The 26,110-nt window shown below is 40.8% G+C and overlaps 1 protein-coding gene across 1 annotated transcript; it reads right to left on the reverse strand.

Annotated features, from left to right (window-relative positions):
* Nucleotides 1-1,399: 1,399 nt before the first annotated feature.
* LOC127186908 (putative olfactory receptor 2W6) lies at nucleotides 1,400-2,344 on the reverse strand. Its single transcript, XM_051143189.1, has one exon. The coding sequence runs from the start codon at nucleotides 2,342-2,344 to the stop codon at nucleotides 1,400-1,402; it is 945 nt and encodes a 314-aa protein (XP_050999146.1).
* Between the last annotated feature and the right edge of the window lie 23,766 nt (nucleotides 2,345-26,110).

Below are 26,110 nucleotides of genomic sequence, written 5' to 3' on the forward strand. Positions count from 1 at the left end.
TTGCTTCTTGAACAGAGATTTCACAAAGTTCTGATGACTTGTCACACAACCTTGTGGGAGAAAGAAGCCATGGTGATAACATTGAGTGGGGTCACACCCTGGCTGGGACTGTTACCTATGCACACCAAGTACCCTCTGTTTAAAACTGAGCCCCAGGCTAGTGGTAGAAGGATGGGCTTGGGTGCTTGTCACTTAGTGATCTTTGTTCCATTTCCTAACGTAGCCACATTGAATCCATCTCTTTTGCCTGGTTTTGCACCCCTGTTTCTTTAATTGACCTATCCCTGCCCTGAGGCCAAGCCTTCTTGTTAGGGCTGCCTGCGTCCAGGTTCTTATCCTAACAACCCTAAGAGCAGCCACTCAGACCAACCACGCCTTGGAGACTCAAAAGCCAAGAATAGGGACAAAAGGTGACAGCCTCCTTACAGGGACAGCTATGGGCCAAGCAGTGACCCGATGCCACTGGTTCTCATGGAATACACTATTGGTGCTGAAGCCTTGGGCTGTTGCCCTAGTGCCACCATGTTCCTGTGAGAACAAGTGTCAACAATGGGTTGTGTCTTATATGTGCACACCAACTTGAGCACACTTTTAGAATTTAAATTTTGGAGACATTTTAAGAAGAGGAGCCTAAAATACAGACCCTAGATGTTCTATTGGTACTTCAAGCAATGGATCAGCAACGACAATAAAAATGGACATATTTGTGCTATCTTTAGATAGCTCAGTTAACACAAGAACATAAAACATGATTCATTGTTCTTGTGTGGCCACTGTATGCACTTAAACTCAGATAAATGGATTAAAAGCTTTAATATTCATTAACTACCTACTCCTGCTACTCCTTGTCTCTCTGTCCCTGTCTCTCTGCCTCTGTGTGTGTCTCTCTCTGTCTCTCTGTCTCTGTCTGTCTCTGCTTCTGCCTCTCTCTGTGTCTCTGCCTCTCTCTCTGCCTCTCTCTGTGTCTCTGTCTCTGTCTCTCTCTCTCTCTCTCTGTCTCTCTCTCCCTCCCTCCCTCTCTCTTCTCACCTCCTCCTTCTCAGGAATTGCTTTTCTCGTCGATCTGATACAATACCTGACAAATGCAGCTTACAGAAGGAAGGGTTTATTTTGGCTTCCAGTGTCAACACATACACTCCATCACTCCATCACTGTAGGGTGGTGAAGCAGCTGATCACATTGCATCCACATTTGTGAGGTCAAACATGGTGAAAGTTAACATTATGCCTAAGAAAATTCTAGGCTCTAAAAAAAAAAAAAGAAAAAGAAAAAAAAAAGAAAATTCTAGGCACAAAATGAATGCCAGAAAAACATTTTTGAGTGGACTAATTAAGCTTCCCATGATGAGGGATGTTTTTTCTTTAGCTCCATACTCTGATTGAATATTTTTCCCTTGACCTCACCCTTTGGCAGAATGTTTGCCGATCCCTAGAACTCTCTTCACTGCACTCTTTACATCTTTGTTTCTTAAGGTGTAGATCAAAGGGTTAAGGCTGGGAGTGACAATAGTGTAAAAAAGGGTAAAAAACTGCCCTTCCTCGTGGGATATGGTATTTTGTGGCTTCATGTACATATAAATGAGTGTTCCATAAAACAGGGTCACTACCGTGAGGTGGGAACCGCACGTGTTAAGAACCTTCCTCCACCTTGATGCAGACTTGATCTTCATCACAGCTTGAGTGATAACTCCGTACGAGATGAGGATTAGTGATAGAGGAACCAGAAGAAATATAACTCCAAGGGTGAACACAACAATCTCAATAACTCTGGAATAAACACAAGCCATCTTTATCAGTGCTGGCATCTCACAGAAGAAATTATCCACTTCCCGGTGCCCACACCTTGGCAACTTCAAAGTCAAGGAACAAAGAATCAAGGCACTACCAAGACCACCCAACCAGGCTGACAGCACCATCTTCTGGCAAAGAACGGGGTGCATTATTACTGTGTAGTGAAGAGGTTGACAGACAGCAGCATAGCGGTCATAGGCCATCACAGCCAAGAGGAGACACTCTGTGGCTCCCAGGTCCAGGGCAAAGAAGAACTGGAGTGCACACCCTCCGTATGTAATAGACTTCTTTGAGCCCCAGAGGTTCACCAGCATCTGTGGGACAATGCTAGTCGTGTAGCAGAGGTCCACAAAAGACAAGTTAGATAAGAAGAAATACATGGGCGTGTGGAGCTGAGAGTCCAGAAAGGACACTAGAATGATGGTTGTGTTTCCCACCAAAGTCACAACGTAGAAGACAAAGACGACCGCAGAGATGATGTGCTCCAACTGGGGTCGACTGGAGAATCCCAGAAGGATGAAGTCTGTCTCAGAGCTTCTGTTGTTGGTTTCCATTGCTCCTTAGAAAAGGCTAGGGGACAATATTATAACAGCCAAAATTAATTTCAGCCTTGGGTGGAAGGGAAAGTCTCTGACTTCCGTCAAGAGCGTTCAAAATTCATCCATCTGCATGAGTCTTCTTATTGCACAATATTTTAAAATATTTGTCAATGACCGGAGCATCTCCGTATTTACTTGCATCTATGTGATATTACGATATGCTGAACGCTATCTCTGCGCATTAGAAACCATTGAAAACCATTACTATGTAGTTCCAGCTCACCCATGGTTCTGTGCGTTTTTTGATTTTGTGTTAAAGGATAATAATTATAAAAGTGAGATTATATACTATGTGTGTGTGTGCATGAATTTGTGGGGGGAGGGGTGGGGTGTGTGTGCATGTGTGTGTGTGTGTGTGTGCGTGTAGTGTGCGTGCATGTGTGTGTGTGCATGTGTGTGTGTGCGCGCGCGCGCGCGCGTGTGTGTGTGTGTGTGTGTGTGTGTGTGTGTGTGTGTGTGTGTGTGTTAGCTGTGCTGGCCTTGAACCACCACATCGTGCTGTAATGGAAAAGATCTTGAATTTTTTTCATGGAACTATATTATTTATCACTTGATTATGAAATATCCTTCCTTTATCCAAGGAGCTGAGCTTCAAGCAAAAGGTTTTAACTTTTTTGGATGCTCCACCACTTGATAACAGAATCACTTTTTCTTGTGTTCATTTACAAATGCCTAAGTCCCCATCACTATAACGATCATAATTGCACCACCACCTTCTTTTCCTGTTCTTCTGAGTTTTTCTCTATTCAGCCTCGTGGGCACTGTGCTTTCTGGTGCGCATTCTGGTGTTCACAACTACACATTCCTGTATTGTTGATATGTCTTTGCTTGCCAAGAAATACTAGCTTTTCTAATTATTAACCTTTTTATATGTGCCATTTTTAATACCCTTAACGTGTCATGCTACACCTTCTGCTTAGCTTCACGGATTTATTTCATGGTTGAACACTGAACTACTTCAGAATATTTTGGCCACCACATACACATAGCAACAGCCACTGTCAGCTTCTGGTCACTGGCCACTCCACAGAAGTAGCCAGGCAGATGACTCAGCCAGAGACAGTTCATAGGACAAGCAGTAAGGTGGCTGTCCTTCTCAAATTCACCAATCACCAGTGGATTTTCTTGTTACTCTGCATCCTATTAAGGAAAAATTATCACCTGGTTACCTTTAAAAGAGAATAGATAAGGAAGAAAACTTTCATCAATCTTGCTCTTTCTGAGTCATGTGACGTCCTTACAGACGTGCAGTGTTTAGTCGTTCAGTGTCTCGTTTGTCAGTGCATTCCAACATGAACTTTAGACCTAGAGTTCCTTATATTTATAGTGTTCTTAGGGGCATGAAAATAAAGCCTCGTTTTCATTAAAGTAAGGTAATGATAAATTATCTCGCATAAATCATTGTTGTATAAACCTTAGAGCATGCAAATATTTTCATTATAAAATGGAATATTTATTCACAAATCATATGGAGTGGAAATGTACTTTTTTCTAGTATGAAGGGGTAGATTTAACTGAGTATCAAGTGTTTAATATTAGTAGGACGTCGACTAAGTCAAGCAAAGTGCTTAGATGAACTTGTTTTCCTTTTCCTTGTTCTTTTTGTTTTATCTCTGTGCAATCCTTTTTGAGGCAAAGTCTCTTATAACCCAGCCTGGCCATGAACCTTGTGTAGCAGGGGATGGCCTTGAATTCATTCATGATCTCTCTGCGGCTTCCAAGTGCCGTAAGTGCTGGGGTTGCAGGCATGTGCTACCACCCCTGATAAAGTCCAAACGATGTTCATGGTATCAAATCCCAGGTGTACACTGTACATAAGCTGGACACTTGGTAAGTAATTTAACCCACTGGAATACTATGTTTTCATATGTGAAGTGAATATAATTATATTCCCTTCTTCACTGGGGGTTCTGAGCATTGACACTCATGGGAAAGTCTAGAACCTGCGTTTCCATTTAATTTCCCGAAGACAGACCGCTCACTCTTCTAACAAGCACCATTGTCCATGACCCCCTCACTTTGAAAAACTGCTTTTGCTTTATGGTTTAGAGCAAAACTCCAATAGCTCAATTTTTTTTTAACCTGGCTTCTAAAATGCACAAATGCACTCTGTGCATAGCACACAAGCATAATACAACAGTTATACTGTGCAGAGAAAGCAGGGGCAGGAGATGACCTCAGCTTCCAAAATGCTGGGGTTACAAATGACGTAGGGTTCATTGGATTTCTTAAAGCTGAGAATGTTCAGAATTTAAGAGCCATGATTTCTGACTTGGAAGCAGGCCTCAGAAGCTCTGACTCCAGCCTCCAGCAACACAGACATTCTTTCCAAAGAACAATCAACGGCCCCTACTGGATGAGCTTCATGACAGGGAAATCAGCTTTCCTTCTAAGTGGTGCCTCTTACACTAAGCACAAAATCTCCTTTTTTGGTGAAATCCAGCCACTGGATCTTTCTTTTGCTTCCTAAATTATCACTACAGTAATCTATTCACCATAGCTTCGCATCTAAAATGGTTTTCATTGATAAGTAAAACAGATGCAGTCATGAAAGAAGGAAGGTGCTGAGTAGAAAAACAGCCTGGTAACTAGGACCCAGCCAGGAAAGCAGGACAACCACAAGACGCCCTCTCTGCACCTCAGCACTTCATAATTCCTCCTGGACCAGCCACTACCAAGATGCCTCTGGTTGAGCCCTCCCTTTCACTATATTAGGTTAAGAATGTAAATATAAGTGTATATTGGGTCATTTGTCTTATCAAAACTTGGAGCTCCAGCAAGATTGCTCAGCAGTTGAAAGGCCCTTATGGTGCAAGCCTGAAGACCTGGGTTCCGTTGTCAGAGCCCACATAATGGTGGAAGGAGAGAAGTAACTCCCAGTAGTTGTTCCTTGACCAATACATGTAAAGCACACACATACACACACACACACACACAAATAACAATAAATAAGAGTATTGACTGTATCTTGTTTCTTTTAACTTTAGAAGCTATTATGAAATAAAATCTTAAATGTCTCTGTACAGACAGAGCACTTTACCAGATGTTTCTTGTGCCGTGTGACCTTGAATTTTCATGGGGTTTTGTTGTTGTTGTTGTTGCTGCTGCTGCTGCTGTTGTTGTTGCTGTTACTGTTTTCCAGCGGCCATCATAATTCATCCACCCCTCAAATTCATGAAGTCAAAGGTGAGAGCAATAGCATAAAATAGCAACACCGTGGATGAGTACTGGGAACATCTATGCTGCCAACACCTTGCCAAAACATACATCAGTATTTTTAGATGAAATGCTCACTGGCTCTTCATAAATTCTGAATCATTTAAGATCCAAGGCGTTCTTATTAGAAATGCCACAGCAGAAATGCTCTTTGAAAGTTCATGTTGTGACCTAAATAAAGCATTGTTTGTGTTTTAACTATTCTACTTATCAATGTAAGCCTTTGTCCTCAAATTTTGAGTGTTGTTTAACTTTATTATGGATGTATCATATTATAAATGAGGCTTAGAACACTGTGCCTCCAGGTATTTGTGGTTAAAAGTAGTGTGCTACATTTAAAAGAAAACTGGTTTGTCAATGGAATATTCCAGTTTCCAATAATATATTGTTTCACTTACTAAGTTCAATAATTTTTAAGATAAATGAACTAAGGATATATGGGCACAGTTTGATATGTATAATGATCTGATGAGAAAATAAAAACAAAATTTTGAAACTCAATATTTAAAAACAAGTTAAGGGAATCATGTGTTAGTGATAAGCCAAGAGGTATGTTGCTGTCATCAGAAGAAGTCCAAACAGGAAAAAATAAGGTCACAAGAGTAGAGTTCCTTTAAAATCTTGGGTTCAGATCACCTGGATGTCTCCTGACATCAGTCCCTAACTCCTCTTTACTATGTGGAATTTTCCAGGCCAATAGGCTTTTATATGTATTGGTTTCTTCACTTGCAGTTATTCGAACAGAGCCTGCTCTGTTCAATGTTTGAAAGAGCTTAAATGACAAGTAAACCTGGAATACTTAGCACAGTGCTTGATGCCCGAGGACCACTCAGAAACTTCAAAATACACCAACAAGCAATTTTGAATTTAGTCCTCTTTCCTAAGAGGTCTCTGATGTAACCATATTACAATCATCATTTTACACCTTTCAGAACTTTGCCTTTCTGTTCCATGGAGGCCTATGCTGTCTATGATCTGGTTCTAAGTCGTGTCCTTTTCTGTTGGACGCAGCACACAAGACTCACCACAAGACACGATGATTAGAATATGTTTCCAGGCAGGGAGAGTTCGAAGGTGCCATGCTTTTCTCTAGTCCAAATGTACCTGTGTTCCCACGAGGATGATCTCACCTTTCATTGATAATGCAGAGAAAGTTCTTGTGCAGAAGGGTGTGAAAGTGCTGGAAATAAAGTTAGATTAACTACCAGCCTTTTTATAAAAATCCCACAAACCCATTCATACATATAAGCAACAGTTGAACAAAGATTCCATAGCAATAGTATCTATTTAATTTAAATGTTGGATTAGAATTAGATCTGAAAACAATGGGAAAAATCAGTGAATGCTAACTATATTTTGGTTCAATATTTGAAATTGTTTATGGCATACTCTTATTCATAATTACACTTACTGTTTTGCATGAGGGAACTGTGCTGCTTGCTTTGTATTCCAAGGCTACTTAACTGTAGTGAAAAAGTGCTTGTGCTCAACTTTAAGGGCTACTCTTTTGGCATGGTTTAAGCCCAAGGGGATTGGTGTCCACAGAGGTGATTAAGGAAATCTGTGACTGTAGTCAGAATCCTATCCAAATAGCAATTTCATGATGGGTTCCCTTAAGACGATGGCATCACCTCTTCCTTTTGTTTTAGATTTCAAAAGAAGCTAATTTCATGGATAGACTTAAATACTTAGTATTATGTTAAGCTTACATTGAAAAGTAGAAGTGTGACGTAAGTCTATCTATAAAAGCTAACACATAATTTGAAATGGCTTCGCCAATGGGTAGCAAATTGAAAAGCTTGATACCTAAGTGTCGTGGCTACAGGACAGAGAATAGCTGATCCCTTAATACATTCATGAGGTAACCATAATTGTCAGTGCAGGATTATGTCACCCTTGATCCATTGTCAATTACGTTAAAACAACAGATGGAAATTCTTGAAGCTACTGACAATTCTAGAACTGGAAACTTGACAATAGCTGAAGGCCTCCTGCCTTGTCACCCTTCCCTCGTGGGGGGATCACAGGGACTCATAGTGAGGAATCATGTTCCTTACACACTCACTTAAAAAATAAGATACATCTTACCCCACATTCATATGTGAGTGCTTAAATATGTTCCTTAAGCTTATTTGCTTTGAATTTAAGCAAAAAAAAAAAAAAAAAAAACATAGTTTATGCCAGTGAAGGATTTTCTTTTTTCACTTAATGTTTTTGTATGGTTTATTCAATATGTTTTGTCCAGCTGTGACTTACTGTCCATTGTGAGCATGTGTTACTAAAGATTCCCTTGTTGATAGATATCCACACAGATTAGTTCCCAGCTTATGTGAGTGGTTCCGTGGTGAATGATTCTATATAGGTCTCACTAAGCATAAAGTCAAGAAAGCCTGGGTGTGTGTGCCTAGTACAGGAATCGCTGGTTTGTGGAATACATTAGGAGTAAACTTTACAATCCATTACTTCCTAATGAATTTTATCAGTTTGTCCTACACTTATTACATATAGGTTATTCTATTGATCTGTATATTCTGAAGCACATGGAATTATAGAGATTGGCACGATTGCCAGTTGAATTGGTGTAAACGTCATCTACCGTGGCTTTGTTGTGTTGTGGGATTCTGATCAGAGAGTCAGGACACCAAGGTTTCTTCAGGGAAACAGCTTTGACATGAATACTCAGACTACTTCTTGTTCATAAAGAGCCCAAATGACAAATACAAAACAAACAAACAAAAAAACAACAACAAAAAAAACCCCGAAACGAACAAACGGAGAGGGGCACTTTTTATACAATTTGTTTGCTCCTTTGTCTCTCTATTTGGTAATTCATTGGTTATTTTAAAACCTTAAGGTGAGGTTCTCAAGATGTCCTGAGTGTAGAGGGCGGAAGGGCCACTTGGGGCATGTACAAGGTCTCATGTAAGCTGTTTGGCAGAGAGCAACCACGTGGCAGGCTCTCTGTCCTTTCTTCAAGGTCTTTGGAAAGGCTTACTAAGTACAGTGGAGTTGTAGGAGATGTGTGATCCAGTTTAGTGTATATTCAAGAATGCTGCTCGGCCCACATGGCTATTTTTTTTTTTCTCCCTGGATCTTAGGGCTCCTTACACGTCTTTGATGCTTGAATCCCTTCAGGGCCAAAGAGCACCATCCTGGCTTATATTTCTAGACCATCATCACACGGGTGGCTGGGTTTTTTTTTTTTTTTTCAATCAAGGCCTCAATAATGCTGGAGACATACCTTATAACCAATGCGACTATGTAGGAGGGGGGTTAAATGGGCCCCCAGTGCTAAAACCAGAATATCTATGGAGGTTTTTAAGACATCAAAAGTTAAAAACTGTCCTCCAAATCAGCTATCTGGGTTCTAACCAAGTCTGTATGGGGACATGAGCGGCAGAGCAGGTTTTCAATATACAATCTGTTGATGTCCCACTTTGGGGACTCAATCTAATGTGGTTGAACACATTTGTAATATGTTAATGTCCTTTTAATTTTTTTGTTTGTTGCTTTCTTTCTTTTTTGTTCGTTTGGTTGGTTTTGTTTGTTTGGTTTTGGTTTTGGGTTTTTTTGTTTTTCTTTTTTTTTGGTTTTTTTTTTTTTTTTTTTTGAAACAGGGTTTCTCTGTGTAGCCTTGGCTGTCCTGGACTTGCTTTGTAGACCAGGCTGGCCTCAAACACACAGTGATCTGCCTGCCTCTGTCTCCCAAGCGCTGGGATTAAAGGCGTGCACCACCACCGCCTGGCTATGGTAATGTCTTAAGTGGCATCCAAGTGCCTTGAGAGATAAAACTCCTTAGACATAGATGTCCAGAGCCTCCAATACAGGAGCTATAACATTCTTAGAAGAATCTCGAAGTGTTAGAGGGCAGGATCCCTTGGAAGGCAGTGTCTTGTGTGTGTGTGTGTGTGTGTGAGTGTCCCTCTATCTATTCGCCAGTATGGATATTTGGGATTGAATCATGCATAATGAACCTTCTGTTTTACAAATAGAATAGTTCCATTGTACATACATAGCCCCCTGAAACGCCCCTAGCACTCAAAGTTGACATGGTAAAGTCAGGTCCATGTGGTTCTGTGGCCTGTCATGTGGTCCTGTAGCCATAAAAGGGAGAGTCTGAGACTATAGTGCTTGACAAATGGGGAGACAGATTAATAACAATAAATAGCCCTAACGTAACACACACTCCCCCCGCCTCAAAGATTTTCAAAGTGCTAAAAGAAGGTTTTTACCACATTTTTATTCAACGAGGACATGGCAATCAGATCTATGGCAAAGACAGTGTCAATTATAACATCTGAAGTTCAGGGGTGGTAGTTCATTAGGAAAAGAATCAAGAACAGTTTATTTGTTTCTTTTGGTGGTTGAATCTCAAGATAATACTGGCTGTAATCTGGACAGCCTCCGCAGTACCAGGGGCAAGTCTGGAGTCACAGTTCAGCCTCTCGAGATGGTCATTTTCTGGCGTCGCTGGATCAGGAACTCACTCTCCAGGGGATCGCCTCTGCCACCTTTGCTTTGATGGGAGTGTAAAACAAACAGCAAGCAAGCATGCACATCCAGGAGGAGTCCTACTGGGGCTCTCCTCATAAAGGGGTCCTGTGCTTCATTAGCAGTGTCAGAGCTCCGCCTCACAGTCTTACACAGCTGGCCAATGTGAAACGGTATTGCTGAAAAGCTGAGTACGAATTTCAAAGAACAGAGTAACAACCTCAAGCACATAATTGGATTACAAGAAGTACTGGCCCTGCGGGAACTTGACTTTCTACCAAGCAGCTTCATTATACACAAAGGAAAAAAAAAAGAATATAAGAGGTTTAGTCTTATTCAACCCTTTGATAGAAAATACTTCATATTTTTATAATAAAATTTTACCTTTAGAAAATCTTTTTAACGTCTTTTTTTCAAAACTTAATTAAAATGTAATTTTTAAAAGATGTATTTATTAAGTATACAATGCTCTGCCTGCATGTACACCTGCACGCCGGAAGAGGGCACCCGATCTCATTATAAATGGTTGTGAGCCACCATGTGGTTGTTAGGAATTGAACTCAGGACCTTTGGAAGAGCAGGCAGTGCTCTTAACCTCTGAGCCATCTCTCCAATCTCTCGAGTTTTTAAGAGTTCGACTTTCTGCCAGGCATGCTGGGGCACACCTTGGATCCCAACACTCAAGAGGCAGAGACAGGAGGATCTCTGTGAGTTCAAGGCCAGCCTGGCCTATAAAGAGAGTTCCAGGACAGTCAGGGCTGCTGCACAGAGAAAGCTTGTCTCAAACAAAAGAAAACAAATATTTCCACTTTCCTCTACTTTCTCTCACTGCTTCCATCTGTCCCACACCAACTCCCTCCAAAATTTACTTTTAAGCGTTGTTGTTACATACACAATGAATGAGTAAACATATAAACACAAGCTGCTGAGTCTGTTCAGTGTTGCCTGCATGTATATCTCCTAGGCCTGGCTACTTGGTATTGATGCCCAGAGGGCTCATTCCTGGGGAAGATTAATTCTACCACTCCTGCAATTAATAATTGCTCTTCATCTAGGGGTGAGACCCTTCCCCCATCTACACTGATATATCAACTGATGTTGGAATTTTCAGTCTTCTTTAAGCAGCCATGTTGTCGAGATTTCATGGTGTAGCTTCCCTGTCATAGCAAGAAGGTGCCCAGACCCACAGGACAATCAACTGGGACCCTCAGACCCCTAGGGAGAGAATGGGGGACAAGAGACACGAGGAACGGACAGCAAGTCAAGGAGTCTGATCAAGCTGACAAAATTTTATTTTTCACAGGCAATTATATACCATTGAAGCAGGAGGCTGAGTGGGGTGATCCGGGTGGGCGGTTTTCGCAAGATATCAGAAAGTCAGGAAGTTTGGCAGGGCGAGGGCCCCTGTGGTTCTGGGGCTGGGTGGAATAGTTAGGCATCTGGAACCACAGGTGTTATCTATAGACTTTGTTTCACTCATCCTCTGAAGGCCTCTGTAATTCTGGGAATACTGAAAACAGCTGGAGAATACCTTGAGGGAGGGGAAGAGGTCACAAGGCAGCCTTCTGGAATGTACCCTGAGGCAAGGAGGGAAAGAGGTCACAAGGCAGCCTTCCCCGATCCACTCAATGTGTTATGCCAAGGTCTGAGATGCTTGTCGGCTATGGTCTTGGCTTCCCACAAGAAGACACAGTCTCACAGCAGACTTCCTGGTCCTTTGGCTCTTACAGTCTGTCCGCCCTCTCTTCAGTGATGTTCCCTGAGCCTTTAATGCAGCAATTATGTTGTATCAATTGGGGCTTGATATCAAATAGCCTCTGCATTTGAACTAGTTGTGGCTTTCCATATGGTCTTGTTCTGCAGCCAAAAGAAGCTTCCTTTCCGCCCCCCCCCAAAAGAAGCCTCTTTAATGAGGAGTAAGATGCTGGGTGGTGGTGGTGCACGCCTTTAATCCCAGCACTTGGGAGGCAGAGGCAGGTGGTGAATCAACGTGAGTTTGAGCCCAGCCTGGTCTGCAAAGTGAGTCCAGAACAGTCAAGGCTACACAGAGAAATCCTGTCTTAAAAAACCAAAAAATAAAATAATAATAATAATAATAATAATAATAATAATAATAATAATAATAATAATGTAAGATCTACATTTATCCATGGGTATAAAGATAAGATTCTGGAGTGGTTTGGAATTATACTAGTTTAAAAACTAGTAGTAGTAGTAGATTCTTCGCAGGCCTATGACCTCTCCAGCCACAGGTAGCCATCCTGATTTACAGTACCAGGAATGACTTCCCTCTTGCAAAGCTGCTCTTAAATATAATTCCAAACCTATGGTAATCCCCAAGATAAAAATATCACTGCCTCACCATTTGGAAAAGGATGCTAGCCCAGACCCTTTATAGCCGGCTAAGATGACTTAAGGCTCCTTTCCTTTGGCAGCTTGCACAGGGGATACTTCTGATGCTGAGAACCAGTCCTCAGGGACGAGGCCTCTGGAACAGTTCTGGCTCAACTACCTCAAGTCCTGTGTCCAAAGCAGATCATACTTCTAACAATATAGACTTACCTTCAAATTCTGCCAGGCAACCAAAAGTAAGTAATGGTCTATATTATTTTGGGAAGGGTGCTGCTAGATGTTTGTCAACCAGACACAGTCCAGGGTCAATTTGGAAGAGACAACCTCAACTGAGAAAATGCACCTACCAGGCTGGCGTGTCAGCAACCTTGTGGTGCATTTTATTGATTGATGATTGCCTGGGAAGGCCTACCACACTGTAGCTGGTGCCATCCTGAGCTGGAGGTCCTGTTACTATAAGAAAACAGGCTGAGAAAGCCATGGAAAGCAGCCCGGTAAGTAGCACTCCACCATGGCCGCTGCATCTTTGCCTCCCTTCAGGTTCTTCAGGTACTATACACAGGTTGAACAAACCATATGTAGCAATCAGATAAGCAGCACTCCCAAGTGGCTTCTGTATCAGTTTCTGCCTCTAGGTTCCTGCCTCGAATTCTTTCCCTGACTTCCTTTTAATGAAAGTGTAAGCCAAGATTCTGAAGAGGGCATCACCAAGTGCACAAAGTATCTGAACAGAAGGACAGCAGTGAGAGAAGAGTTACCGACAGGTCATGCTTTGGACCCCAGAACCCCAATGTGTTTCCCAGGTGAGATCAGAGCCATGGTGAGAGAAACACTCTGTTCCAAGTTTAGGTCCTCTGGCTAAACCTGAGAGTTTTTCCTGGGCTCCCACTGGCATGGCCTCAGCCTCAGGCCACACACCTGCTCCCACCTTCTCTAGATAACTTCCGGGTACCAGCGGTGCATGGCTCCAACCTTGGGTGCCTACTCTCATGGACACATGCCTTCTGCATACGGGCAGCTTGTAGTAACCTCAGAATGTCCTGTAGAGTGGATAACTTCTGGTACAATGGGGACTCACGGCTCCAAACTAAGGTTTCCACTCTCACCATCACGAGGATAACCATGTGCCGGCCAGGTGCCCTTGGAGGTCAGAAGATGGTGCTGTATTTCCTGGAATTAAACTTATAGACGTTTGTGGGTTCTGGGAATTAATCCATGGTAACTGAACAAGTACTAACTGATAAGCCATCTCTCTAGCTCCTCTCTGTTTATTTTTGTCCAGGTGATCTGATTAGTGTAGAAAATGGGGGTACTAAAACCACTTACTATTAATGGGTTAATATTAATCTGTGTCTTTAACTCCCATAGCATACTTTTTTTTTTTTTTATGTAATTGGTTGAACCAGAGTGTGGTGCATATAATCTTAGGACTGTAATGTCTTCTTGGTTAGAGTGAAGTGCACTTATTTCCTTCTTCTGATTATTTTTTGTTTGAAGTTTATTTTTTTTTCAGATATTAGAATACCAGTGCCTATTTGCTTCCTAGTCTCATTTGTTTGGAGAAATTTTGTCCATCCTTTCAGTCTAATAGAAGATGATGCTTATCGTTAAAGCTAAGACATGTTTCCTGTAGACAATAGGATGGATGTTGTCTTTAATTTAGTCAGGTCTGACTAAAGAGTTGGGACTGACTAAGGAGTTGAAGAGTTGGGACTGTTATTTTTAAGAGCTGAATGGTGATTGCAGTCATACCTGCATTTTTATTGTTGTCATGTGATTTTTTAAAAAAATCCCAGTATCTATTGCCTTATTTTTGTGAGTGGGATTATATTTCAGTATATTCAGATTATATTCCCTGAAAAAATGACCACCAAGAAAGATACTCTCACTGTAGATTTACTTTCCCATCCCTTGACTCTAGGGCTGTCCTGTGATAGGCTTTGGAATGAGAAAGTGCTAGAAGAGGCTTGGACATTTCTCCATCTCTTACACTTCCCCAAACCCACGGAAAGATGGTATCTCTTGGTAGAGGGAACTGTTGGTGTACTTTTAAAAACTTTTTAATTTTGGGTTCTTTATATCTCTTTCCCCCCTTTTCACCCCAATCCCTTCTGAAACCTCAACACCAGATAGGACAGGAAGGAGATTAGTGCGGAGAGGGGGCGTAGTTTTCCTTAGCTACTTCCTGCTGCTTAGAGGATCATTGGGTTCCTTGGGGCAAGTCCAATCCTTGTTTCAGGACGTCTCTGGCCTCTTGTCACACTGTATCAACAGCAACCAGAAGCAGTGGGGGGTGGGTTGGGTGGGTGTGGGTGCGGGGGAGGTATGGGTGGGGTGGGGAGAATGGGACACACACCAGCAGCCCGGCCTCCCCTCCCGCCTCTGGCTTTAATCCTCACAAAGACCATATCCCCGCATGAGGCAGTCCACAGTGGACAAAGATCACACACCCTCTCAGGAGGCACTTACCAACTGTGGGCAAACTGGAGTAGCCTCCACATCCCATACCTGGGATTAAAACAAAAGCAAAGAGTTCTCAAATGGAGGAATAAAATGGCTAAGAAATCTCTCTCTTAGCAATTAGGGGGAATGAATCTCATCTCCTCCCTGCTGGAATGGCTAATAGCAAAATAACATACGTGCTGGTGAGGTTGGAGGAAAGGAAAATCCTTGTTCACTGTTGGTTGGACTGCAAACCGGTACAGCCACTCTTGAACTCCGTGTGGCACTTCTCAAAAAGCGAACAATATATCTAGCATAGGACACAGTTATAGCACTCCTGGGCATCTTCCCAGAGGACTTGACATTCTACCCCACAGATGCTCCCTTAGCCATGTTCATTCTGCTTATTCACAATAGCTAAGAAATGGAAATAGCCTTAAATGTGCTTTAGCTGATAACTGGGAAATAAAGCTGTGGAATCATACTCAATTGTAAAGAAAAATAAAATTATGAAATGTGCAGGTCAATCTGAGGAGATCAGTATCTGTGCAAGACTCCCAAGACCAAGTTCTCAGCACAAAGGGAGATTTATTTGCTCCAGAGAGACAAAGAACTGGGAATAAGAGATAAAGACAGGATGATGAGTGGACCGGGGACGAGACCAAGGGAGAGGGAGTGGGCATTTCTCCTGGAGTATGCCAAAGGACGGCCTCTGCATAGAGAGGCGACAGACATGGCCCACGGGCAAATGACAGTTTATAAAAGTAAAAGAGGAAATCCCATGTTAGAATGAGGTGTTTCATTTTAATTGGGCGTGTTAATTAGGTGAGTCAGAGGGGGCTTTTGATTGCTGGACTTTGATGCTTTGATAGCTGGACCTTGGTAGTCAGCCTCAGGAAGAGGAAGTGGCCAAGTAAGGGAATAGACCTTGGCAGCTAGCTCCAGGGATGGAATCTAAGTGTTTTCAGCAAAGCAGAGCAATGAGGAAAAGGCCAAGACTGCCAGAGCCATGCTTGCCACACGTCAGCTGGCCAGAGTCCCTTCAAAGCCAATGAAAGTAGAACATATTATATTGGTTTAGGTAACCCAGACCCAGAAAAGCAACTGTTGCATGTTCTCTATCATTTACGGTTATTTCCAAAGCTAGAGATGTGTAAAACCCATATTAACCACAGAAACAAGGAAGTAAAAAAGGGGCTGGGAGTGTGAAGGAGTTCTAGGGTGAGGAATGAAAAGAAAAGGTGTTGTGAAGGGAAAAATGGAAAAAAATGGCCAGTTAATTGGGAAGGGAGCATGGAGAAATACACAAAATAAGAGGGTGGAAGGAGGGATAAATAACACTGAGTGAAAAGTAAGCAGGGAGTTATTTTATATATAATATTCATACACATATAATTTAAAGAAATTATACCATTTGGGTCAATAATCAAGAGCCATAGACTAAAAAAAAAAAAAAAACAAACAAACAAAACAAGAACAAACACCACAACAAAAACCCAACCCAACCAAAACAAAACAAATACAAAGACAAACAAAACAAACTCAGAGCCGGGTATGAGAAGCTTTATCTCAAATTGTCAAAAGAGTCTAAGGAATCCCCTGTCCTAGTTGATGGTTCGCTGCTCTAATACAGACCACAACCATAAGCAGCACGGGAGGATGGAGCTTAGTTGGCTTACAGTTTTTAAGTAACTTATTAATTTATTTAAACATATTCACCCCGCATCCCAATTGTAGTGCCCTCCCTCATCTCCTCCTGGTCCCATCGTTCCCCCCCACTTCCCCCTATCCACTTCCCTTAGTCCTCAGAAAGGGAGATTGCCTCCTCCCCTACCATTTGACCCCAGCCTATCAAGCCTCACCAGGACTGTCTGGCTGCTCTTCCTCTGTGGCCTGGGAAGGGCGTCCTGCCAGCAGAAATGATCAACAAGTGGACAACAGAGTGCATATCAAAGACAGCCCCTGCTCCCCATATTGGGGACCCACGTGGAGAATGAGCTGCCTATCAGTTATGTCTGAGCAGTGGGCCTAGGTCCTCTCCATGCATGGTCCTTGGTTGATGCATTAGTCGCCACAGGCCCCTCTGGGTACAGACTTGCTGGTTCTGTTGGTCCCCATGTGGAGCTCCTGTATGCTCCAAGTCCTTCTATCCCCCAACTCTTCCATAAAACTCCCTGCACTCTGCCCAAAATTTGGCTGTGAGTCTCAGCATCTGCTTTAATCCTCTGCTGGGCGGAATCTTTCAAAGGATTTCTACAATAGGTTCCATCCTGTTCCCTCTCTTAAACTACTTCTAGTCTATTTGCCCTTCTTAGTGAGAATTAAGCATCCTCCCAAGGGTCCTCCTTGTTACTTACCTTCTTTAGGTCTGTGGATTGTAGTATGGTTATCCTGCATTATATGGCTAATATTTGCTTATAAATTAGTATATACCATGCATGTCTTTCAGGGTCTGGGTTACCTCACTCAGGATATTTTCTAGTTCCAATCATTTGCCTGCTGCAATTTTCATGATTTCCTTGTTTTTAATAGCATAGTAGTATTCCATTGTGTAAGTATATCACAATTTCTTTATCCATTCTTTGGTTGAGGGACAGTTAGGTTGTTTCCAGGTTCTGGCTATTATGAATAAAGCTTCTATGAACATAGTTGATCAACTGTCCTTGTTGTGTGGTGGAGTGCCTTTTGGGTATATGCCCAGGAGTGGTATAGCTTGGTTTTGAGGCAGAGCTATTGCCAATGATCTGAAAAAGTGCCAGATTGCTTTCCAAAGTGGTTGTACAAGTTTGCACTCCCACCAGCAACGGAAAAGGGTTCCTCTTTCTCCATATCCTCAACAGCATGTGCTGTTACTTGAGTGTTTGATCTTAGCTGTTCTGATGGGTGTAAAATGGAATCTTAGAGTTGTTTTGATTTTCATTTTCCTGATAACTAAGGACATTGAGCAATTTTAAAAGTATCCCTTGGCCATTTGATACACCTTTGTTGAGAATTCTTTTAGCTCTGTACTCCATTTTTAAATTGGATCATTTGGTTCATTGGTGTTTAATTTCTTGTGTTTTATAATTTAGATATTAGCCCTCTGTCAGATGTAGGATTGATGAAGACCTCTCCCAGTCTGTAGGCTGTCATTTTGTTCTGATGATGGTGTCCTTTTCTTTACAGAGCTTCCTAGTTTCATGTGGTCTCATTTATTAACTGTTGATGCTAGAGCCTGAGCTGTTGGTGTTCTGTTCAGGAAGTTGTCTCCTGTGCCAATGAGTTCAACGCTCTTCTCCACTTTTTCTTCTAACAGATTTAGTGTGTCTGGTTTTATGTTGAGGTATTTAATCTACTTGGACTTGGTTTTATGCAAGGTGATAAATAGAGGTATTTGCATTTTTCCCTATATATTGACATCCAGTTAGGCCAGCACCATTGGTTGAAAATGCTATCTTTTTTCCATTGTATGGTTTTGGCTCCTTTGCCAAAAATCAAGTGTCCATAGGCGTGTAGGTTTAATTCTGGGTCTTTGATTGGATTCCATTGATCTACCAGTCTGTTTCTATGCCAGTACCATGCAGTTGTTATTACTGTTGCTCTATAGTACAGCTTGAGATCAGGAACTGAGATACCTCCAGAAGATCTTTCATTGTACAGGATTGTGTTAGCTATTCTGGGTTTTTTGTTTTTCCATATGAAGTTGAGAATAGATCTTTCAAGGACTTTAAAAATTGTGTAGGTATTTTGATAGGGATTGCGTTGAATCTGTAAATTGCTTTTGGTAAGAGGGCCAGTTTTACTATGTTGATTCTCCCGATCCATGAGCATGGGACATCTTTCCATCTTCTGATATTTTCTTCAATCTCTTTCTTCAGAGACTTGAAGTTTTTTTCATACAAGTCTTTCACTTGCTTGGTTAGAGTTACACCAAGATATTTATATTATTTGTGGCTATTGTGAAGGGTGTTGTTTCCCTAATTTCTTTCTCAGCTCATTTGCTATTTGTATACAAAAGGACTACTGAGGTTTGTTGTTTGTTTTTTTTGTTTGTTTGTTTTTGTTTTCTTTTTAGTTAATTTTGTATCCGGTCACTTTGCTAAAGGTGTTTATCAGCTGTAGGAGTGCCTTGGTAGAATTTGTTTGGGTACTTATGTGTACTATCATATCATCCACGAAGTGTTACTTTGACTGCTTTCTTCCAATTTTTTATCCCCTTGATGTCCTTTAGTTGTCTGATTGCTCTAGCTAGGACTTCAAGTACTATATTGAAGAGCTATGGATAGATTGGGCAGCCTTGCCTTGTTCTGATTCAGTGGAATTGATTTACATTTCTCTCCCTTTAGTTTGATATTGGCTATAGGCTTGGTATACATTGAGTTTACTAGCTTCAAGTATGTGTCTTGTATGCCTGATTTCTTCAAGACTTTTAACATGAATAGGTGTTGGGTTTAGTCAAATGACTTTTTGGCATCTATGGAGATGATCATGTGTTTTTTTCTTTCAGTTTGTTTATGTGGTGGATTACATTGATAGATTTCCATATATTGAACCATCCCTGCATGCCTGGGATGAAACCCACTTGGTTATGGTGCATGATAGTTTCAATGTATTCTTTGATTTGGTATGTGAGTGTTTTATTGAGGAGCACTTTTGCATCAATGTTCATAAAGGAAAGTAGTCTGAAATGCTCTTTCTTTGTTGGGCCTTTGCATGGTTTAAGTATCAAGATGACCACAGCCTCATAGAATGAGTTTGGCAAAAATGTTTCTTCTGTTTCTATTTCGTGGAACAGTTTGAAGAATATTAATATTAGCTCTTCATTGAAAATCTGGCAGAATTCTGTGCTGAAACCATCTAGCCCTGGGTTGGTTTTTTTTTTGTTTTGTTTTGTTTTTGTTTTGGACAGGAGACTTTTAATGACTGCTTTTTATTTCCGTAGGGGTTATATGACTATTTAGCTTGTTTACCTGATCTTTATTTAACTTTGGTAAGTGGAATCTATGGAGAAAATTGTCCATTTCATTTAGGTTTTCAAATTTTTTAGTATATAGATTTTTAAAATAACACCTAATGATTCTTTGGATCTCCTCCTTGTCTGTTGTTATTTCCCCCTTTTCATTTCCGGTTTTGTTAATGTCTTTCTGCCATTTAGTTAAGTGTGGCTAATGGTTTGTCTATCTTAATGATTTTCTCAAAGAACCAGCTCTTGGTTTCATTGATTCTTTGAATTGTTCTCTTTGTTTCTAACTTAATGATTTCAGCCCTGAGTTTGATTTCTTTTTCCAGCCTTCTACTCCTCTTGGGTGTGACTGCTTTTTTCCCCTAGGGCTTTCAGGTGTGCCATTAAGTTGCTTGTATCTGATGTCTCCAATTTCTTTACGATGGCCCTTAGTGCTATGAACTTTCCTCTTAGCATTGCTTTCATTGTGTCCCATAGGTTTTGGTATGTTGTGCCTACATTTTTATTGAATTCTAAGAAATATTTTATTTCTTTATTTCTTCCCTGACCCAGTTGTCCTTGAGTAGAGAGCTGTTCAGTTTCCATTAATGTGTAGAATTTTTCTTATTTCTCTTGTTGTTGAGGTCCAGTTTTAGTCCATTGTGGTCTGATAAAATACAAGGGATTATTTCAATCTTCTTGTGTCTTTTGAGGCTTGCTTTGTGACTGAGTATATGGTCAATTTTGGAGAAGGTTCTGTGAGGTGCTGAGAAAAAGTTTTAATCTTTTGTGTTTGGGTGAAAAGTTCTGTAGATGTCAGTTAGGTCCACTTGATACATGACATCTGTTAGTGTCATTGTTTCAAACAAAAAAGAAAGAAACAAACAAAAAAATCCTAAAAAGACATTAACATATTAAAAATGTGTTCAACCACATTAGATTGAGTCCCCAAAGTGGGACATCAACAGATTGTATATTGAAAACATACCCTGCCGCTCATGTCCCCATACAGACTTGGTTAGAACCCAGATAGCTGATTTGGGGGACAGCTTTTAACTTTTGATGTCTTAAAAACCTCCATAAATATTCTGGTTTTAGCACTGGGGGCCCATTTAATCCCACTCCTACATAGTCGCATTGGTTATAAGGTATGTCTCCAGCATTATTGAGGCCTTGATTGAAAAAAAAAAAACCCAGCCACCTGTGTGATGTTGGTCTAGAAATATAAGCCAGGATGGTGCTCTTTGGCCCTGAAGGGATTCAAGCATCAAAGACGTGTAAGGAGCCCTAAGATCCAGGGAGAAGAAAAAAAAATAGCCATGTGGGCCAAGCAGCATTCTTGAATATACACTAAACTGGATCACACATCTCCTACAACTCCACTGTACTTAGTAAGCCTTTCCAAAGACCTTGAAGAAAGGACAGAGAGCCTGCCACGTGGTTGCTCTCTGCCAAACTGCTTACATGAGACCTTGTACATGCCCCAAGTAGCCCTTCCGCCCTCTACACTCAGGACATCTTGAGAACCTCGCCTTAAGGTTTTAAAATAACCAACGAATTACCAAATAGAGAGACAAAGGAGCAAACAAATTGTATAAAAAGTGCCCCTCTCCGTTTGTTCGTTTCGGGGTTTTTTTTGTTGTTGTTTTTTTGTTTTTGTTTTGTATTTGTCATTTGGGCTCTTTATGAACAAGAAGTAGTCTGAGTATTCATGTCAAAACTGTTTCCCTGAAGAAACCTTGGTGTCCTGACTCTCTGATCAGAATCCCACAACACAACAAAGCCACGGTAGATGACGTTTACACCATTTCAACTGGCAATCGTGCCAATCTCTATAATTCCATGTGCTTCAGAATATACAGATCAATAGAATAATCTATATGTAATAAGTGTAGGACAAACTGATAAAATTCATTAGGAAGTAATGGATTGTAAAGTTTACTCCTAATGTATTCCACAAACCAGCGATTCCCATACTAGGCACACACACCCAGGCTTTCTTGACTTTATGCTTAGTGAGACCTATATAGAATCATTCACCACGGAACCACTCACATAAGCTGGGAACTAATCTGTGTGGATATCTATCAACAAGGGAATCTTTAGTAACACATGCTCACAATGGACAGTAAGTCACAGCTGGACAAAACATATTGAATAAACCATACAAAAACATTAAGTGAAAAAAGAAAATCCTTCACTGGCATAAACTATGAGTTTTTGTTGTTGTTTTTGTTTTGTTTTGTTTTTGTTTTTGTTTTGCTTAAATTCAAAGCAAATAAGCTTAAGGAACATATTTAAGCACTCACATATGAATGTGGGGTAAGATGTATCTTATTTTTTAAGTGAGTGTGTAAGGAACATGATTCATCACTATGAGTCCCTGTGATTTCCCCACGAGGGAAGGGTGACAAGGCAGGAGGCCTTCAGCTATTGTCAAGTTTCCAGTTCTAGAATTGTCAGTAGCTTCAAGAATTTCCATCTGTTGTTTTAATGTAATTGACAATGGAGCAAGGGTGACATAATCCATGCACTGACAATTATGGTTACTTCACGAACGTGTTTAGACATCAGCTATTCTCTGTCCTGTAGCCGCAACACTTAGGTATCAAGCTCTTCAATTTGCTACCCATTGGCGAAGCTATTTCAAATTATGTGTTAACTTTTATAGATAGACTTACGTCACACTTCTACTTTTCAATGTAAGCTTAACAGAGTACTAAGTATTTAAGTCTATCCATAAAATTAGCTTCTTTTGAAATCTAAAACAAAAGGAAGAGGTGATGCCATCGTCTTAAGGGAACCCATCATGAAATGCTATTTGGATAGGATTCTGACTACAGTCACAGATTTCCTTAATCACCTCTGTGGACACCAATCCCCGTGGGCTTAAACTATGCCAAAAGAGTAGCCCTTAGAGTTGAGCACAAGCACTTTTTCACTACATTTAAGTAGCCTTGGAATACAAAGCAAGCAGCACAGTTCCCTCATGCAAAACAGTAGGTGTAATTATGAATAAGGGTATGCCATAAACAATTTCAAATATTGAACCAAAATATAGTTAGCATTCACTGATTTTTTTCCCATTGTTTTCAGATCTAATTCTAATCCATCATTTAAATTAAATAGATACTAATGCTATGGAGTCTTTGTTCAACGGTTGCTCTTATGTATGAACGGGTTTGTGGGATTGTTATAAAAAGGCTGGCAGTTAATCTAACTTTATTTCCAGCACTTTCACACCCTTCTGCACAAGAACTTTCTCTGCATTATCAATGAAAGGTGAGATCATCCTCATGGGAACACAGGTACATTTGGACTAGAGAAAAGCATGGCACCTTTGAACTCTCCCTGCCTGGAAACATCCTCATGGGAACACAGGTACATTTGGACTAGAGAAAAGCATGGCACCTTTGAACTCTCCCTGCCTGGAAACATATTCTAATCATCGTGTCTTGTGGTGAGTCTTGTGTATGCTGCATCCAACAGAAAAGGACACGACTTAGAACCAGATCATAGACAGCATAGGCCTCCATGGAACAGAAAGGCAAAGTTCTGAAAGGTGTAAAATGATGATTGTAATATGGTTACATCAGAGACCTCTTAGGAAAGAGGACTAAATTCAAAATTGCTTGTTGGTGTACTTTGAAGTTTCCGAGTGGTCCTCGGGCATCAAGCACTGTGCTAAGTATTCCAGGTTTACTCGTCATTAAAGCTCTTTCAAACATTGAACAGAGCAGGCTCTGTTCGAATAACTGCAAGTGAAGAAACCAATACATATAAAAGCCTATTGGCCTGGAAAATTCCACATAGTAAAGAGGAGTCAGGGACTGATGTCAGGAGACATCCAGGTGATCTGAACCCAGGATTTTAAAGGAACTCTACTCTTGTGACCTTATTTTTTCCTGTTTGGACTTCTGATGACAGCAACATGCCTCTTGGCTTATCACTAACACATGATTCCCTTAACTTCTTTTTAAATATTAAGAGTTTCAAAATTTTGTTTCTATTTCTCATCCAATCATTATACATATCAAACGGTCCCCAGATATTCTTAGTTCATTTATCTTAAAAATTATTGAACTTAGTAAGTGAAGCAATATATTATATTATTGGAAACTGGAATATACCATTGACAAACCAGTTTTCTTTTAAATGTAGCACATTACTTTTAACCACAAATACCTTGAGGCACAGTGTTCTAAGCCTCATTTATAATATGATACATCTATAATAAAGTTAAACAACACTCAAAATTTGAGGACAAAGGCTTACATTGATAAGTAGAATAGTTAAAACACAAACAATGCTTTATTTAGGTCACAACATGAACTTTCAAAGAGCATTTCTGCTGTGGCATTTCTAATAAGAACGCCTCGGGTCTTAAATGATTCAGAATTTATGAAGAGCCAGTGAGCATTTCATCTAAAAATACTGATGTATGTTTTGGCAAGGTGTTGGCAGCATAGATGTTCCCAGTACTCTTCCACAGTGTTGCTATTTTATGCTATTGCTCTCACCTTTGACTTCATGAATTTGAGGGGTGGATGAATTATGATGGCAGCTGGAAAACAATAACAGGAACAACAGCAGCAGCAGCAACAACAACAACAACAACAACAAAACCCCATGAAAATTCAAGGTCACACGGCACAAGAAACATCTGGTAAAGTGCTCTGTCTGTACAGAGACATTTAAGATTTTATTTCATAATAGCTTCTAAAGTTAAAAGAAACAAGATACAGTCAATACTCTTATTTATTGTATTTGTGTGTGTGTGTGTGTGTGTGTGGTGTGCTTTACATGTATTGGTCAAGGAACAACTACTGGGAGTTACTTCTCTCCTTCCACCATTATGTGGGCTCTGACAACGGAACCCAGGTCTTCAGGCTTGCACCATAAGGGCCTTTCAACTGCTGAGCAATCTTGCTGGAGCTCCAAGTTTTGATAAGACAAATGACCCAATATACACTTATATTTACATTCTTAACCTAATATAGTGAAAGGGAGGGCTCAACCAGAGGCATCTTGGTAGTGGCTGGTCCAGGAGGAATTATGAAGTGCTGAGGTGCAGAGAGGGCGTCTTGTGGTTGTCCTGCTTTCCTGGCTGGGTCCTAGTTACCAGGCTGTTTTTCTACTCAGCACCTTCCTTCTTTCATGACTGCATCTGTTTTACTTATCAATGAAAATCATTTTAGATGTGAAGCTATGGTGAATAGATTACTGTAGTGATAATTTAGGAAGCAAAAGAAAGATCCAGTGGCTGGATTTCACCAAAAAAGGAGATTTTGTGCTTAGTGTAAGAGGCACCACTTAGAAGGAAAGCTGATTTCCCTGTCATGAAGCTCATCCAGTAGGGGCCGTTGATTGTTCTTTGGAAAGAATGTCTGTGTTGCTGGAGGCTGGAGTCAGAGCTTCTGAGGCCTGCTTCCAAGTCAGAAATCATGGCTCATAAATTCTGAACATTCTCAGCTTTAAGAAATCCAACGAACCCTACGTCATTTGTAACCCCAGCATTTTGGAAGCTGAGGTCATCTCCTACCCTTGCTTTCTCTGCACAGTATAACTGTTGTGCATTTTAGAAGCCAGGTTTAAAAAAAATCGAGATATTGGAGTTTAGCTCTAAACCATAATGTAAAATCAGTCTTGCAAAACTGAAGGGGTCATGGAGAATTGTGCTTGTTAGAAGTGTGAGTAGTCTGTCTTTGGGAAATTAAATAGAAACACAGGTTCTAGATCTTCCCGTGAGTGTCAGTGCTCAGAACCCCCCAGTGAAGAAGGGCATCTAATTATATTCACTTCACATATGGAAATATAGTATTCCAGTGGGTTAAATTACTGCCCAAGAGTCCAGCTTATGTACAGTGTACACCTGGGATTTGATACCATGAACATCGTTTGGACTTTATCAGGGGTGGTAGCACATGCCTGCAACCCCAGCACTTACGGCACTTGGAAGCAGCAGAGAGATCATGAATGAATTCAAGGCCATCCCCTGCTACACAAGGTTCATGGCCAGGCTGGGTTATAAGGGACTTTGACTCAAAAAGGGTCGTACAGAGATAAAACAAAAAGAACAAGGAAAAGGAAAACAAGTTCAGCTAAGCACTTTGCTTGACTTAGTCGACGTCCTACTAATATTAAACACTTGATACTCAGTTAAATCTACCCCTTCATACTAGAAAAAAGTACATTTCCATTCCATATGATTTGTGAATAAATATTCCATTTTATAATGAAAATATTTGCATGCTCTAAGATTTATACAACAATGATTTATGCGAGATAATTTATCATTA

Source organism: Acomys russatus, chromosome 3 (genome assembly GCF_903995435.1).
Source record: "Acomys russatus chromosome 3, mAcoRus1.1, whole genome shotgun sequence".
Lineage (NCBI taxonomy): Eukaryota > Metazoa > Chordata > Mammalia > Rodentia > Muridae > Acomys > Acomys russatus.